The sequence below is a fragment of the Chaetodon trifascialis genome, chromosome 19, assembly GCF_039877785.1.
Source record: "Chaetodon trifascialis isolate fChaTrf1 chromosome 19, fChaTrf1.hap1, whole genome shotgun sequence".
NCBI lineage: Eukaryota > Metazoa > Chordata > Actinopteri > Chaetodontiformes > Chaetodontidae > Chaetodon > Chaetodon trifascialis.
In genome coordinates, this window is record NC_092074.1 from 5,788,946 (window position 1) to 5,803,120 (window position 14,175).

Below are 14,175 nucleotides of genomic sequence, written 5' to 3' on the forward strand. Positions count from 1 at the left end.
ATGGCACCAGAAGTCGGTGTCAAACAAAATGTGGACTTACATGCTTGTTTTGACAAACATAATACTTCTTACATACTGAGAAGCTCACCTTCCACAATATGTTTTTTATTATATGTTTTCCTTGTCTCAATGTGTATTGTCACAATATGTGGAAACCTTCTTGTATTAATCTCCATCATTTACTTCAAACAGCTCCACACTCCTACAAACTCTCTCATCCTTTCCTTGGCAGTAGCTGACCTGCTCGTTGGGGTTGTAGCTTTTCCTTACACTATGGGATTCTCTGTAAATTCATGTTTGTACTCTGAACATTTATTTTGTAAAGTACTAGAGACCTTTGATATAACACTGAGCGCAGTTTCCCTCCTGAATTTATGTTGTATTTCTATTGACAGATACTATGCAGTGTGTCACCCTCTGACATATAGAACTAAGATAAATGTTCATGTTGTTGTGACGATGATCCTGCTGAGCTGGAGTGTTTCTCTGTTTCTTGCAACTGGCCTCGTAATGGCAGGATTAAACAAAGATGAATGTAAAGAAACATGTTCTATTGATGTTCAACTTGCAACCATTTTGGGACTTCTTTGTTCATTTTACCTCCCAGTGACTTTAATGCTCTGTATCTACCTGAAGATTTTCCTTGTTGCACAGAGACAGGTACGCAGCATACAGGGCACAAAGTCTGGAGCCATTGCCAGTAAGATGGAGAGAAAAGCCACTAAAACTCTTGCAATCGTTATGGGAGTATTTCTGATCTGCTGGTCTCCTTTCTTTCTCTGTGTTTCCTTCCAGCTGTTGAATGATGTGTCAGTGCCAGTTGCAGTGATTGAAAGTCTTGGCTGGCTTGCACTGTCAAATTCTATGCTCAATCCATTTATTTATGCTTTCTTTTACAGCTGGTTCAGATCGGCTTTCAGAATAATCATATCTAGAAAAATATTTCAACATGATTTTTCCAACTCAAAACTGCATTGAGCTATTCTTTGGAGTGCAGAAAAAGCTAATAGATGAATCAGTACTAATAACATTTGGAGCAGTAAAGATTAAGCATGTCATTATACTCTGCAACCTGTACCTTTGTTTCTTGTCTTGTATATGTATTTGATTATATTATAAAAAGCATGTATTCAGGTGAAACATAGACTGAGGTGCAATACAAGGAACTGTTAGTTCATGCAATCACATAAATGACTGAGAAAGACAATATGTACAGATATACAGGAGATATTCTGATTGGTTTTGTTCCATCTCTTCCTGCTGCAATAATCAATGTAATAGTGATTACTGTATTTTTGAGTTTATTGAAAATGGCTCATCTGGTACACATTGAAATGCACTTGCAGGATAAGGGCATTTCCCCAAGCAGGAATGATACTGACACTGTCTGGTCCTGTTGAGAGGTGTATTGTAAATGTACGTAATTGCTGGCCCCATTCTGAACAATACTTTATTGCCTACAATGATTGTTGTTCTACTTGTTCTTTGTTGGTCTCCACTACGTCATGAATGCTTTCATTATATGGTACTGTAATTGACACAAGCATTTACAAAGGTATGAGACAAAAAAGATAACGTCACAATGTTTGTCACCACAAACAATACTTTAGTGCTGCACACATAACCTAATCATTAGGCCATCACTTTAGGTGTTATCATTTCTACAGTGATGTGTCAGAAAGTTTCAGTTCTTTTTGACATTTAAACAAAGGTCTTGTTGATGTACAGTCGGTGTTCTTTAATAGCCCATGACACAATCATTATTGATATTATCATGATTGATAGAGATGCAATATTATGGCTAGAGGTAGCTCTACCACCCCCCACCCCCATCATGTCTAATCAACACTAAGTCCTGTGCGGGTGTACATAGGAAATGTAAATGTTATTGTCAGCATGCAAACATGCTCACGATGTCAATGATGCCTGGTTGTATTAGAAGAAAAGTTATGTTGTCATCAAAGTCCTGACGATTCATCTCAATTTCATGTAACTCAACTGCCCTCAAAATCAAACCTGCCAACCTCATTTTGGAGCCACAGAACACTTAAATGACAAATTTAGTTCAGTGTATAGTGTATTTAGTTGTGATGTTCTCCACTCTGTCACAAGCAGGCTGCAGACAAAGCACCCACAGGCCCTCCTTCTTATCTCTGGGGACTTAAATCATGCCTCTCCTTCCTCCACTCTGCCCAGCTTCACCCAGTATGTTACATGTTGCACTAGAGACAATAAGATACTGGACTTGTGTTATGCCAACACCAAGGAGGCATACACTTCATCATCCCTCCCTCCCCTGGGAAGATCTGAACATAACCTGCCAGTGGAACTGCCTCCAGATCAACGCAGGGAAAACCAAAGAACTGGTGTTGGATTTCCGCAGACGAACACTCTGACCCCTGACACCGGTGAACATCCAGGGAACGGACATTGAGATGGTGACATCTTATAAGTACCTGGGTGTACCTGAACAATAAACTGGACTGGACTCACAACACAACCGCACTTTACAAGAAAGGCCAGAGCAGACTTTATCTGCTCAGGAGATTGAGATCATTTGGAGTTCAGGGGGCACTCCTGAAGACCTTTTATGACACTGTGGTGGCATCAGCCATCTTTTATGGAGTGGTCTGCTAGGGGAGCAGCATCTCAACGGCTGACAGGAAGAGACTTGGCAAACTGATCAAGAAGGCCAGCTCTGTCCTGGGATGCCCCCTCGACTCAGTGGAGGTGGTAGGAGAGAGGAGGATGATGGCTAAGCCGTCATCCATGATTGAGAACGACTCCCACCCCTTGCAGGACACTTTAACAGCACTGGAGAGCTCCTTCAGTGACAGACTGCTTCACCCAAAGTGTGTGAAGGAACGTTATTGCAGGTCCTTCCTTCCTGCAGAGTCAGACTCTACAACCAGCAGTGCTCCCAGTAGACCACGCACTCACAAGACTTTCAATATAACTGCACGATAATACACATTAACTGTGCTCATGAAAATATTTGCTTAGGAATTGATATATTGCACCTTAAGTTGAAATTCAGCTATGTGCAATATAGGAACCTATTCACAATCAATACTCCAGTGAGGAGTACTATCATTCAATGTGCAATGTCAGTACTGATTGTTCATGTTCATATCAATGTGCAATCACATCAATCATATCAATCTGCAATGTTCATATCAATGTGCAATATTGTAACAGGGTAGTATGTATCAGTACCTGTATTCCATCTGACCTGTGTGTGTGTGTGTGTGTGTGTGTGTGTGTGTGTGTGTGTGTGTGTGTGTGTGTGTGTGTGTGTGTGTGTGTGTGTGTGTGTGTAAGGGCACTGATTGGGTGTGCACTGGTGTGTGGGTGGAGGGACTTCACTGCTGTGAGCCAATGGCTATGGCGTAAAAAAACTACATTGGTTGTCTTATTTGTAAAATTCACCATGTGAATCCCTCTATCTCTGTGTGTTCTCCAGCCTGCAGGCTGAGGTCCCCCCTATATGCCGCAGCCTGAGGGCAGAGTTTGGCTTCTGTAAAGGCTGAAGATCAATGCCAGCCTAGTTTGTGGCAACAGCCTGAAACCAGCCATCAAGTAAGGGCTATGTGTGACAACAAACTACAGTCATAGAAGCAACCAGTGTGCGGCTAGAGTGGACCTTGGCCTGCTCACCTCCCCCTGACTCTGCGAGTAAAGGATAGACATTCCCCCTCAAGACCATCAGGCCATCAATCTGTTTTTTAACTTAGGTGTAAATGAATTGTGCTCTTTTTTTTAACCAATTTTAATGTTGTTATTGCTTTTTCTCTCCAATTCTCGTGGTCAAAGTGCTAACCTGCAGACCCACTGCAATACTTGCAGTGGGTAGTTATAATATCAGTATTGTTTGTTCATTTTTCATTATTCCTTGTTTATATTGTTTGATTTGATATTTAATGTCCTTTTTACTGATGCCCTCTATGTTTGCTATCCAATTTTGCTGCTGTAATACCTGAAATTTCCCCACTGTGGGACTAATAAAGGTACATCTCATCTCATCTCATCTCATCTCATCTCATCTCATCTCATCTCATCTCATCTCATCTCACCACTTCAGGCCTGTAACCTTAACCTCCCACCTGATGCAGACCATGGAAAGGATTATACTTAACCACCTCAGTCACCCATACAGTTTGCATATCATCCAAGCATCAGCATGGAGGACACAGTCATCTACCCGCTTCATCAATCTCTTTCCCAAGTGGAACAAATTGGAATACAGGGGGTTTGGACTGAACCACCTGCACATAAATGCCAGCAATACGAAGGACATGGTAATTGATTTCCGAAGGATTGTACCACAGACTACACCAGTGAACATTCAGTCATAACTGGTCATAACATTTTATGACTCTGTGGTGGCATCTGCAGTTTTCTATGCAGTGGTCTGCTGGGGCTGTGGGAGCTTTGAGAGAGAGAGGAAAAGACTTAACAAACTGATCAGGAGAGCTGGCTCTGTCCTGGACTGCCCTCTGGACACCATCGATGAGGAGGTGAGTGAGAGGAGGATGTTAGCAAGTTGACATTGATCACGGACAGCCCATCCAACTCCCTGCATGAGACGGTGGGGGGCTTAAGCAGCTACTTCAGAAACAGACTGCTGCATCCAGTCTGTTTAAAAGAACACTAGCGCAGGTCCTTCAATCCTACTTCTGTCAGACTGTTTAATTCCAGTTATCATGTGAAGTGCCATTGTGTTGATGCTGTCTTTCTCAATTCTACATCATAAACCTGCTTTTGTTTTGCACTGCCGTTGTAACCCTGCTAAAAATCCTTGGCTATAAAAATAGATAATGAATAGTTTAAAAAGGTAAATTTTGGGTAAAAATGTTATTGAAAGTGTAAAAAGAATATTTCATAATGGTTAAAATAGTTTGATAAAAAAAAAGAGGAGTGTAAGGAAGTTTTTCCTCGCCACTGTCGCCAAGTGCTTACTCATGGGGGAATTGTTGGTTTTCTGTAGATAAAAGAGCTTGGTTTGTACCAGCTCTATATGGAAAGTGTCCTGAGACAACTTCTGTTGTGATTTGGCGCTATACAAATAAAATTGAAATTGAAATTGTAATTGTAATAAATATATTTTAAAAGACACAAAGGTGCATTGTTGAATATGTCATTTTATTTTGAAAAATCTCATGGGTAAAGAGGAAGTACTGATTGAGCATAGGTGTAATTCAGGTCCTTAATTGGTTAAGGTGTGACTCAAGGGGTCAGACAGGAAGAAGGAGAGAACGTGAGTGTGCGTGGTTGTTACGGCCACCGACATTCCCCCCCCCCCCTTTTTTTGTGCTTAACACGCCGTGCTTCTGAGGAGTGTGTGTGCAGAGCAGGCGTAGCGGATCTCAGCGCGGGATTGGCTCGTCCTGGAGGTGTGATCTCCCTCCACCCCCCACCTCCTACCGTCGGCTGTCAGCTCCCTGGATTGGTGCAGTATGGGGGCCGTTCACCAATCACCAGACGCCAATCGAGGACGGGACGCTGAAAGGCTCGAGCGGACCGGCACTCCGGCTGAAGAGCAGCGCGCCAGACGTGTGATTTTGTGCAGACGTTATCATTGAGAGACTGAGAGGCATTTCCGAAATTTGTGAAGGACTGGGCCAGGGCCAGCTTTACAAACTGATTATTAATAGCGCCACTGGTAGTGGAGATTTTTGTTTAGAGCACATTAGGAGGAAGCTGTTTTTGTTAAACGTTAGTTAAGCAGAGAGGGTTTTGTTTCTGGGTTGTTTTTTTGTTGTTGTTGTTGTTTGCCCCTCGTGTAAATCATTAGTTACTCCTCGCCTCATAAAACGAAATTGCACTTCTATGAACCATCCCTCGTGAAGGACGGTCTAATGATTAAGCCGCCCGAGCGAGATTTAAACGACTGCAGACGCAGCGAGAAGGCAGTGCGCGTTACTCCGTTTTAGTTGTCTTTTTGTTTCTTCTTGTCTAGTTGTCTTTTTGTCTTCGTGTTTTTGTTCCGTCGTTTTCTAAGTCTCTTGTACTTAGTTAATTCTTCAGAAGACGTATTTTTCTAGTTTACTCTCCTTGAAACTTTAATTTTACTCGCCACGCTAAGCCGCATGATTTGTTTTGTCTTTAGTAAATTCTCGTCAAGTAATAATATAAATAATAATTTTGGAGACACTTTTCAACCGGCCATCGAAGAGGTTATCAATCTTATTATTGTTAAATCTAAAGTCTTGCTTCGCGGTTACCAACCAAGCTAAAGCCCTGCAGCCTGCTGCTAACCCGCTGGTCCGGGTCAGATAATCATCCAAAGCCCTTCCTCGCCTGTCACCGATGCCGTCAAAATCCAGTTCCTGAATCATCACTGTCCAAAATCAGCTCTCAACCTTGGTGTGCCTGGGTCTCTCACCAGAGGAGAGGGGCCGAGGAGACGAGCCTGTCGTACCATTAATGATACATTATTCATTACCCATAATTGTGCTCAATAAATGAGATTCTGATTTAAGTCCTGGTTAGACGGTGTCCTTTTGAGCTGAATATATACGATCCCTGTATCCAGAGTTTACACTTCAGATTATCAGACTGGTTTACCGTTAGTTCATACGTTAATATTTTATCAGCGTTATAGCAGTTAATTTTTGCAGTCCTTCTTAGCTGAGGAAGGTGGTGCCCCGTCATTTTATCAACAAATGCAACATCAATTAAGGTAGTTCTCTACAACCATGATGTTTTAAAACTTAGACTTCTGAACTCAGGTCTCTCAGAAGAAGCAGTTTCTTGGTTTTCAAACTATCTCAGCAATCGGTCTCAGTGCATTAGGTATGATGGTGTATGCTCAGATTTTGTATCGATCCACAAAGGTGTGCCACAAGGCTCAGTATTAGGTCCACTCTTGTTCACTATTTATGTGAACAATCTGGGTCAAAATGTGTCAAATGCTACTTTCCACTTCTATGCTGATGACACTGTTTTATACTGCTGTGCAGCATCTCTTGCACTGGCAGTTGAGCACTTGAAAATGCTTTTGTGGTTGTTCAGGATAAACTGCATGAGCTGAAACTTGTTTTAAATGCAGATAAGACGAAGCTTATGTTGTTTACCACCTCAAAGGCTAGGTTACAAAATGTACCTGTGGTGGTCAGTGTTGATGGAAAGGAGATAGAAGTTGTTAGCTCGTACAAGTACCTGGGTATTTTGATCGATGACTCCCTTAATTTTAAACCTCATGTGCTGAACCTGGTGAAAAAACTGAGGCTAAAACTGGGTTTTTATTTTTGGAATAAGTTGTGTTTTTCTTTTAATGTAAAAAAGCGTCTAGTTGCTGCAACTTTTTTACCTGTATTAGACTATGGTGATCTCTTGTACATGCATGCCTCTGCTCAATGTCTCCATATGGTTGATACAGTCTACCATGCGTCCCTATGGTTCATTATAAATTGTAAAGCACTGACTCATCACTGTGAGTTGTACTCTCGGGTAGGATGGCCACCCCTGGCAACCCGTAGGCTCCTACATTGGTACACCTTTATATACAAGGCAATTCTTGGTCTGCTTCCATATTACCTGTGTGTTTTCATCACGCAGAAAAACACCGGGCAGTATTCACTGCGTTCTCAGGACCTCTTTATGCTCTCTGTCCCAAATGCTCGGACTGAAAATGGGAAAAGGGCTTTTAGGTATTCTGCACCCTCAGCCTGGAATTTGTTGCAGAATGATTTAAAACTGATGGAGCTCGTGTCGTTAAATGTTTTTAAATCTAAAATGAAGGACTTGGAAGCAGTTTCTATGGGATGTCGATGTTTTTAGCTTGAGCGTTTGTACAAATTACTCTCAGAAACACTCGTCTTGATTTATCAATAGTTTTTCTTTATGCACATTTTAGTGATTGTGAATTGTACCTTGTCTCCCTGTGTGTCTCTGTCTGCAACTTTGTGTTTTTGCTGCTGACCGTCTTGGCCAGGTCTCCCTTGAAAAAGAGATTCTTAATCTCAACAGGACTAACCTGGCTAAATAAAGGTTAAATAAAATAAAATAAATAAATAAATAGAAAAAGCAACTATGTCTATGTACATTTGTACAGATTATTAAAAATAGTAAATGCCAAAGAATGCTACTGCCATAAAAAAGTACTGTTGCTAGTAGTCTTATGAGAAAAACTAACTTCTGACATGACATGTTTTTTATTGCAATTGATAAATACTATTGCACCTAAGAAAATACTATTTCACTTGGTCTACGTATATGCACAACACATACAGTTTAAAAAAATACAGTTGCCAATATGAATAAAAAAAAAATAGTGTTATTGCACAGCTGAGAGAAGTATACAACTTAGAAATTTAAAAATTGCACCAGGTGAAATGGAGAAATGTAGCCCATTGTATACCAGCATCAAAAGTGAATAAAAAGAAAAGAGGGAGGTAATTTCCCTACCTCTTGGTCCTTATTTGAATTGCAAAGTAGACTAAGGCTAAAGTAAATAAGATGTCCTTCAAAGTCAAAACAAGCAATGTAGAATCCTCTCAACCTCTTGATCATATTAACTGGATAAAAGATAGCACCTACAAGGAAATGTGGCATGCAATTATTTGGACCATTTACTGAATTCATGCCATGGGCAAAAGCCACAATTGGCATTAGCTTAACTAACACTGCTTGTTATACAAAGGGATCAACAAAGTGTCACACACATCACCATGACAAAATAAAAATTTAGTTGGAGGGGGTTCGCTCAAATTCCTGTAATCGTTCCCTTGCTTGGCATTCCCGTTTTCAATCCTATCCCCAGCGCGCTGTCATGTTGTAGCCTGAAGAAGACGCTTCATCTCTGGGTCTGTAGGTTGGGGTCCACAGCAGGTGAGGGGCTGCCCAGCCCTGGATCCAGGGGTCGGCAGACAGACACACACACAGGGAAAAGGGAGAGGAGACACACAGGGAGAGACAGGAAGCCAGGATCATAACACACTGTGAGTGTGAATTCAGCTTTCAGAAATTGTTCTACAAATTCAGACATGGAGTTGCCTTCTTTCTCCTTGGGTACACCATTGATACGAATGTTATTTCTTCAATAATGCATGGCAGGACATACAGATGTTCTTTCATGGATTCAATCAGCGCGTTCTTCATAGCCATGTTAATTGACTTTAAGTTTGTGTAAGTCCATTTTATGTTCAGCTCTGAAATCGCATATTTCCTTACTGATACTCTGAAGTACCGAGCGCATGGTTTCTTCCAAGTCGTCATCTGAGCAATGAGCCTTGTCCATCTCCAGTGAATTGTTTCTTTCTTGTCCGTCACACTTCTTTTGACTTCTAGTTATTGATTTAGAAATGGTCATACTTTTGCTATGTGTCTAAGGTGAAAAAATGTGTAAAACAAAAGGTGTAAAATGTGTAAAAAAAAAAAAAAAAAGTTTTGTCACATTGATGTGGGCTTGAAGTTTAGATCTGAATCTTGGATAACACCAACATTTGTCATCTCAGATTTAATTCAATCTTTAATTCAGATTTAATTTCCCCTGATTATATAATGTTTGTCTTGATTATCTTTGTTTTAGAGCCAACCAGTAGGATTTTAGTTTTGTCCCTGTTTAGCTTAAAAAAATTATTGCTCATCGAGTCATTGCCAAGGGACAGTTGGTGATCGAGTCTACAGCTGCAGCATCATTTGGTTTAGCACAAATGTGCAGTTGTTTATTATCTGCACAACCATGGAAACATACATTGTGTTCTCTGATGTCACCAAGCAGCAGCATGAAAAGTGAGAACAGTAATGGACCAAGGCAGCTGCCTTGTGCAACCCCAAAACAGATGTCATGTTTCTCAGACACATGGGGCTCTATTCTCGATACCGCCGCCGGCGCGGCACAGGGTGTGCACCCCGCGCAGTGGTTTTTTCTTGCAGCACAGGCAGGTGCACAGCGCACTTGGTATTTTGGTAAATTGAGGTACACAGAGGTGTGCCAGGATGGGCGTTGCGGCGTAGTAGGGGGAGGTGTCGGAGGTGGCTTTGGATTTTCGTTTCATTTCGGTCCACGCTGGTGGCATAAAAGTGCGTTGAAAGTTCGCCACCCCAGACCTGGTCAACTCTGTGCGCCAGCGGTGCACCGCTGGGCAAGTGGATTTTCGTAAACTGGCGGAGTTATGCGCGTGCGTGCATGTCACCAATATCTCGCAGGCAGGTTTCCACAGTGTCTGGCATTTCACTGCGATCAATAATTAGCAACAGCCACAATTCAATGCAACTATCTGAGTCAGCACATAGTCAGACCTAAATTTATATATTTTGATTAGTACTTCATCTGACCACATCGCAAGCGCGTTCGGTACGTGTAATGGTCACTCAACCTGACTGAATGTACACAGGTGAAACAGGGATGTCTGGTGATCTGTGACTCAAAGTGCCTGGTGACAAATGTGTATGCCAGATTCCCCGGGTCGGCACATGACTCGTTCATCCTGGCGAATTCTAGCATCCCTACAGTCTTTGAGGGGAACACCCCTCTGGATGGGTGGCTGCTAGGTGATAACGGCAATCCACTGAAAACGTGGTTGATGACGCCATATATCACACCTTCAACAAGACGGAAGCGTGGTTTTAACAGTGTTTTCAGCAGTGCTCGGTCAGTCATCGAATGCACATTTGGGGTTCTCAAAATGCGTTTTAGATGTCTGGACCGGACAGGTGGTTCATTAACATACAGCCCTCAGAGAGTCGGTGCATTCTTTGTGGCATGTTGCGTTTTACACAACATGGCTGTACGACGTGGATGTCACTATGAACTCACGGAGGACACATTAAGGGACCTAAGATGGAGAGAAGCTGAACTGCATGTGCCGTGTCAACTGGGACAGCAGCAGAGTGCACGGGAGAGGAGGGAGTGCCTCGCCGCCCAGCTTTGTCATTAAGTGAGTTTTTCGGTTACATCAGTTCAAAAATATCTGACGATCAATAACTTTCCACACTAAACAGATAGACAGTATTGAAATAAATTTTGCAAGGCTGAAGATATGGCCACTGCGAGTCTGGACCTCCCAGACCAGAACGTCAGTCTCCTCCTTGGAGAAGTTTGGGTGTCAGACAGTTTCCTGCGTGGGCTCAGTCATCCTCGAAACTTGCCATGTGTCTTGCCAGTGGCGTTTTTAAAGGTGAGGCGAGGAGCTGGTGTAATTGGTGAAGACTGGACTTGGCTGTGTCAAACCCACTCCACGCCTTCTCCCCTGCCTCCTTCCGAGTTGCATGCTGGGTGGGACTGAGATGAGAAGAGGCGCAGTGCACGAAAATACCAAAGTCTGATGATGATCGTGATCATATCGTCATCATGATTGTCATCATGATCGTCATCATATCGTCATCATATCGTCATCATGATCATCATCATGATCATGATCATATCGTCATCAACAAGTGCGAGCGATTCACTGTTGCTAGGCAACACTTTACGTCGCGAGAGAATCTTCCGACCCAGATTAGATGTCCCGTCATTTCCTGAGGAAAATCTGTTCGAACGCTACCGCTTTTCATCAAACAGTATAATTTATCTGGATGACATTCTCTGGCCATACATCACCAACCTCACACACCACGGGCCTGCGCTCACATCACAGCAAATTTTACGCATAGTGCTACGTTTTTCTTTTTGCAAACGGTAGTTTTTTTGTACAATATTGAGGATGCAGAGCACTTCAGAAAGGCAACAGTGTGTAGAGCTGTGAGGAAAGTGACCTCGCACTGAAACGCCTGTTACCAATGATGGTAGTGACTGGTGACTGATGTAGAAATCATATATTATTTTATTTTAAATTATGATATACATTTTGCTGCGACCTCAGAGTGGGTTCAGTAGCTTAATTAGCTGTCATTTTGCAGGGCTTCCAAATGTAGGGGACTTTGTGAATAGAAGATCCTTTCAGAGCATCACTGTCCAGGTTTATGACCTACCATCTTAAAAATTATGTACATGAAAATGTATACATTACAATACACTGTAACTCATGTCATTCTCTGCACTGTGAAGATCATATGTGATGCAGCTTACATCATTGCAAATGTAGAAGCCAAGTGGCCTGGCTCTGTACATGACTCCTGGATCTACTGGGAGCGTAGTCTGAGCAACAGATTTGCACTTGGTAAGGAAGCTAAAACGTTGTACAAATGGTCTTTGTCTCCCTTTTTAATGGGCTCAAATGTGTCCTCTATAATTACAAGAGTGCTTGATGGCTCCCTACTGGGGGGTCGAGGCTATCCATGTCAGCCCACTCTGTTGAACCCTTACCCTGACCCTGAGCTGGGGCCCCATCAACGTTTTAATGTGGCCCACTGCAGGACTGGAGCCCGGGTTGAGATGGCCATAGGGATACTCAAATCCTGGTTCCAGTGCCTGCGTAAGCTCAGGGTCACCCCAGAGAGGGCATGTGATATCATTGTGGCATGTGTTGTTCTCCATAATATTGCAACTATTAGAGGAGAGCAACACCCTGGCGTACAAATTAATGACCCTCATGATGACCATCCCATCCAACCTGCAGACATCCAGGATGGAAGGGCTGTAAGGGACCTAAACAGCAGAAACTACTTTTGAATAAAACAGTCAAATAATGACAAATTCACATGTGGTTTGGTCTACTTTATTCCCTAAAAGTACAAAAGCAGCAGTTAGGATTTGTAATATAGTTCCATCCATTAACATATTTCACCTGTGAAGTGCATCCACCTCAACTGGCGTCCCAGTAATAGAATTTCAAGGTCTGTTTTTCTAATCTGGCAATCCAGATAGGCCATTTCCTTTTCACTTTTCTATGTACTCTTCATGAGGTGGACTCTATACAACTCCTCCACTGGTAATTGGGAAACTTATGGACGGCATTTAAATCCTACAGTTCTATATACAGATTTAACATGGTATTGACCAAAAATCTGACTGTGTCAAGCTGCGCTGTGGAAGTTGATGGACCTTCCTCCTGCTGATGCCCAGTCGTTCTGTCAAGAATGTGCTAGTTCATGTCCATTATCGCTGCTCATCACTTCAGTGTACATGTCAAACCCCAAATTCCACTCCAGAATGTAAAGGAATGTGAATGGGCAGAGCACTGCCAGTAGCTATACATAATATTAAGACACATTTCAGTAGACCTCTCTGGATCACTCCCTGTGGCAGCAGACTGATGATGTGTTTCATCATCATCATCATCATCCTCCTGTGATGAAGGAAAAGACACTGTTTCAGGATACTTTGGTGGTGGATGTGGCCCTCCACCCGTTTTTCGGGCCTCTGCCTTCTCTCTGTTGGCTGAGCAGAACTCAAATGTTAATCTTTTTTAAATTAGTATTTTATTGAGTATCCGTGGACACACCGTCACATTTTAAATGACTTCAATACATATAAAATAAAAATGTGTAAACATTGTATCAAGTGTTAATCTACTAAGTGGGGTATTAAGTGAGATGACATGTTAAAACAACATGTTGTTAGGGGTTTAAATTACTACTTGATGTCGCCACTGAATTAATATTTACTTTGTTTAATAGCCAAAGTCAATTAAAAAATAAAATTAAAATCAAAGTGAGGTACAATCATAGCCTAGCAAAATATGCCTTACCTTTCTGAATGTTTTTATATTTCATTTTTCGCTGCTTCTTTCTCCGCTGTTGGATTGCACCTAAACTGAAATCAGATTTTATTCCTACCTATACTCATAACTGTATGCTACGATATTAAGTACGGTTAAATGTTAAGTCAATGGAATAGTACATTCAAACTTATGCATTGTCTCAGGTAGCAGTTTTCTCCCATGCCGTTTCTCTCTCCTTTGCTGCTGCAGCGATGATATATTTGCTCATACTCCGCATAGGCCTGCAATAAGACCGCCAACTCCATCAAGGTAAATAACTTGATCTTTTTCTTTTTTTTTTTTTTTTCAGTTGTCATGGTGACTCGTGGTATCGGGGCTCTATTGATGATGGCTTTTTATAGTGGTTGTGCACGTGCACAACTCAAGGTTAACATACTCAGAGTTGATTGAACTAACTCAGATCAGCTGTTCTGGAACCGGAAACTCAGAGTTTCCCATCTCAGAGTAAGTCAACTCAGAGTTCAGAGATAAACTCAGAGTTTGTTGAACCTCCTAACTGGAATACCTCCCAGGCCAGATTGAGAGCACCGCCCCTTGTAGGTAGGGCTGAGCGCTTCCTGCTTTTATA

The 14,175-nt window shown here is 42.1% G+C and overlaps 1 protein-coding gene across 1 annotated transcript; it reads left to right on the plus strand.

The window, feature by feature from the left end:
* On the plus strand, positions 1-978 carry LOC139348073 (trace amine-associated receptor 1-like). Its single transcript, XM_070988020.1, has one exon. It carries the CDS (start codon positions 1-3, stop codon positions 976-978), a length of 978 nt encoding a protein of 325 aa, XP_070844121.1.
* Positions 979-14,175: the final 13,197 nt, after the last annotated feature.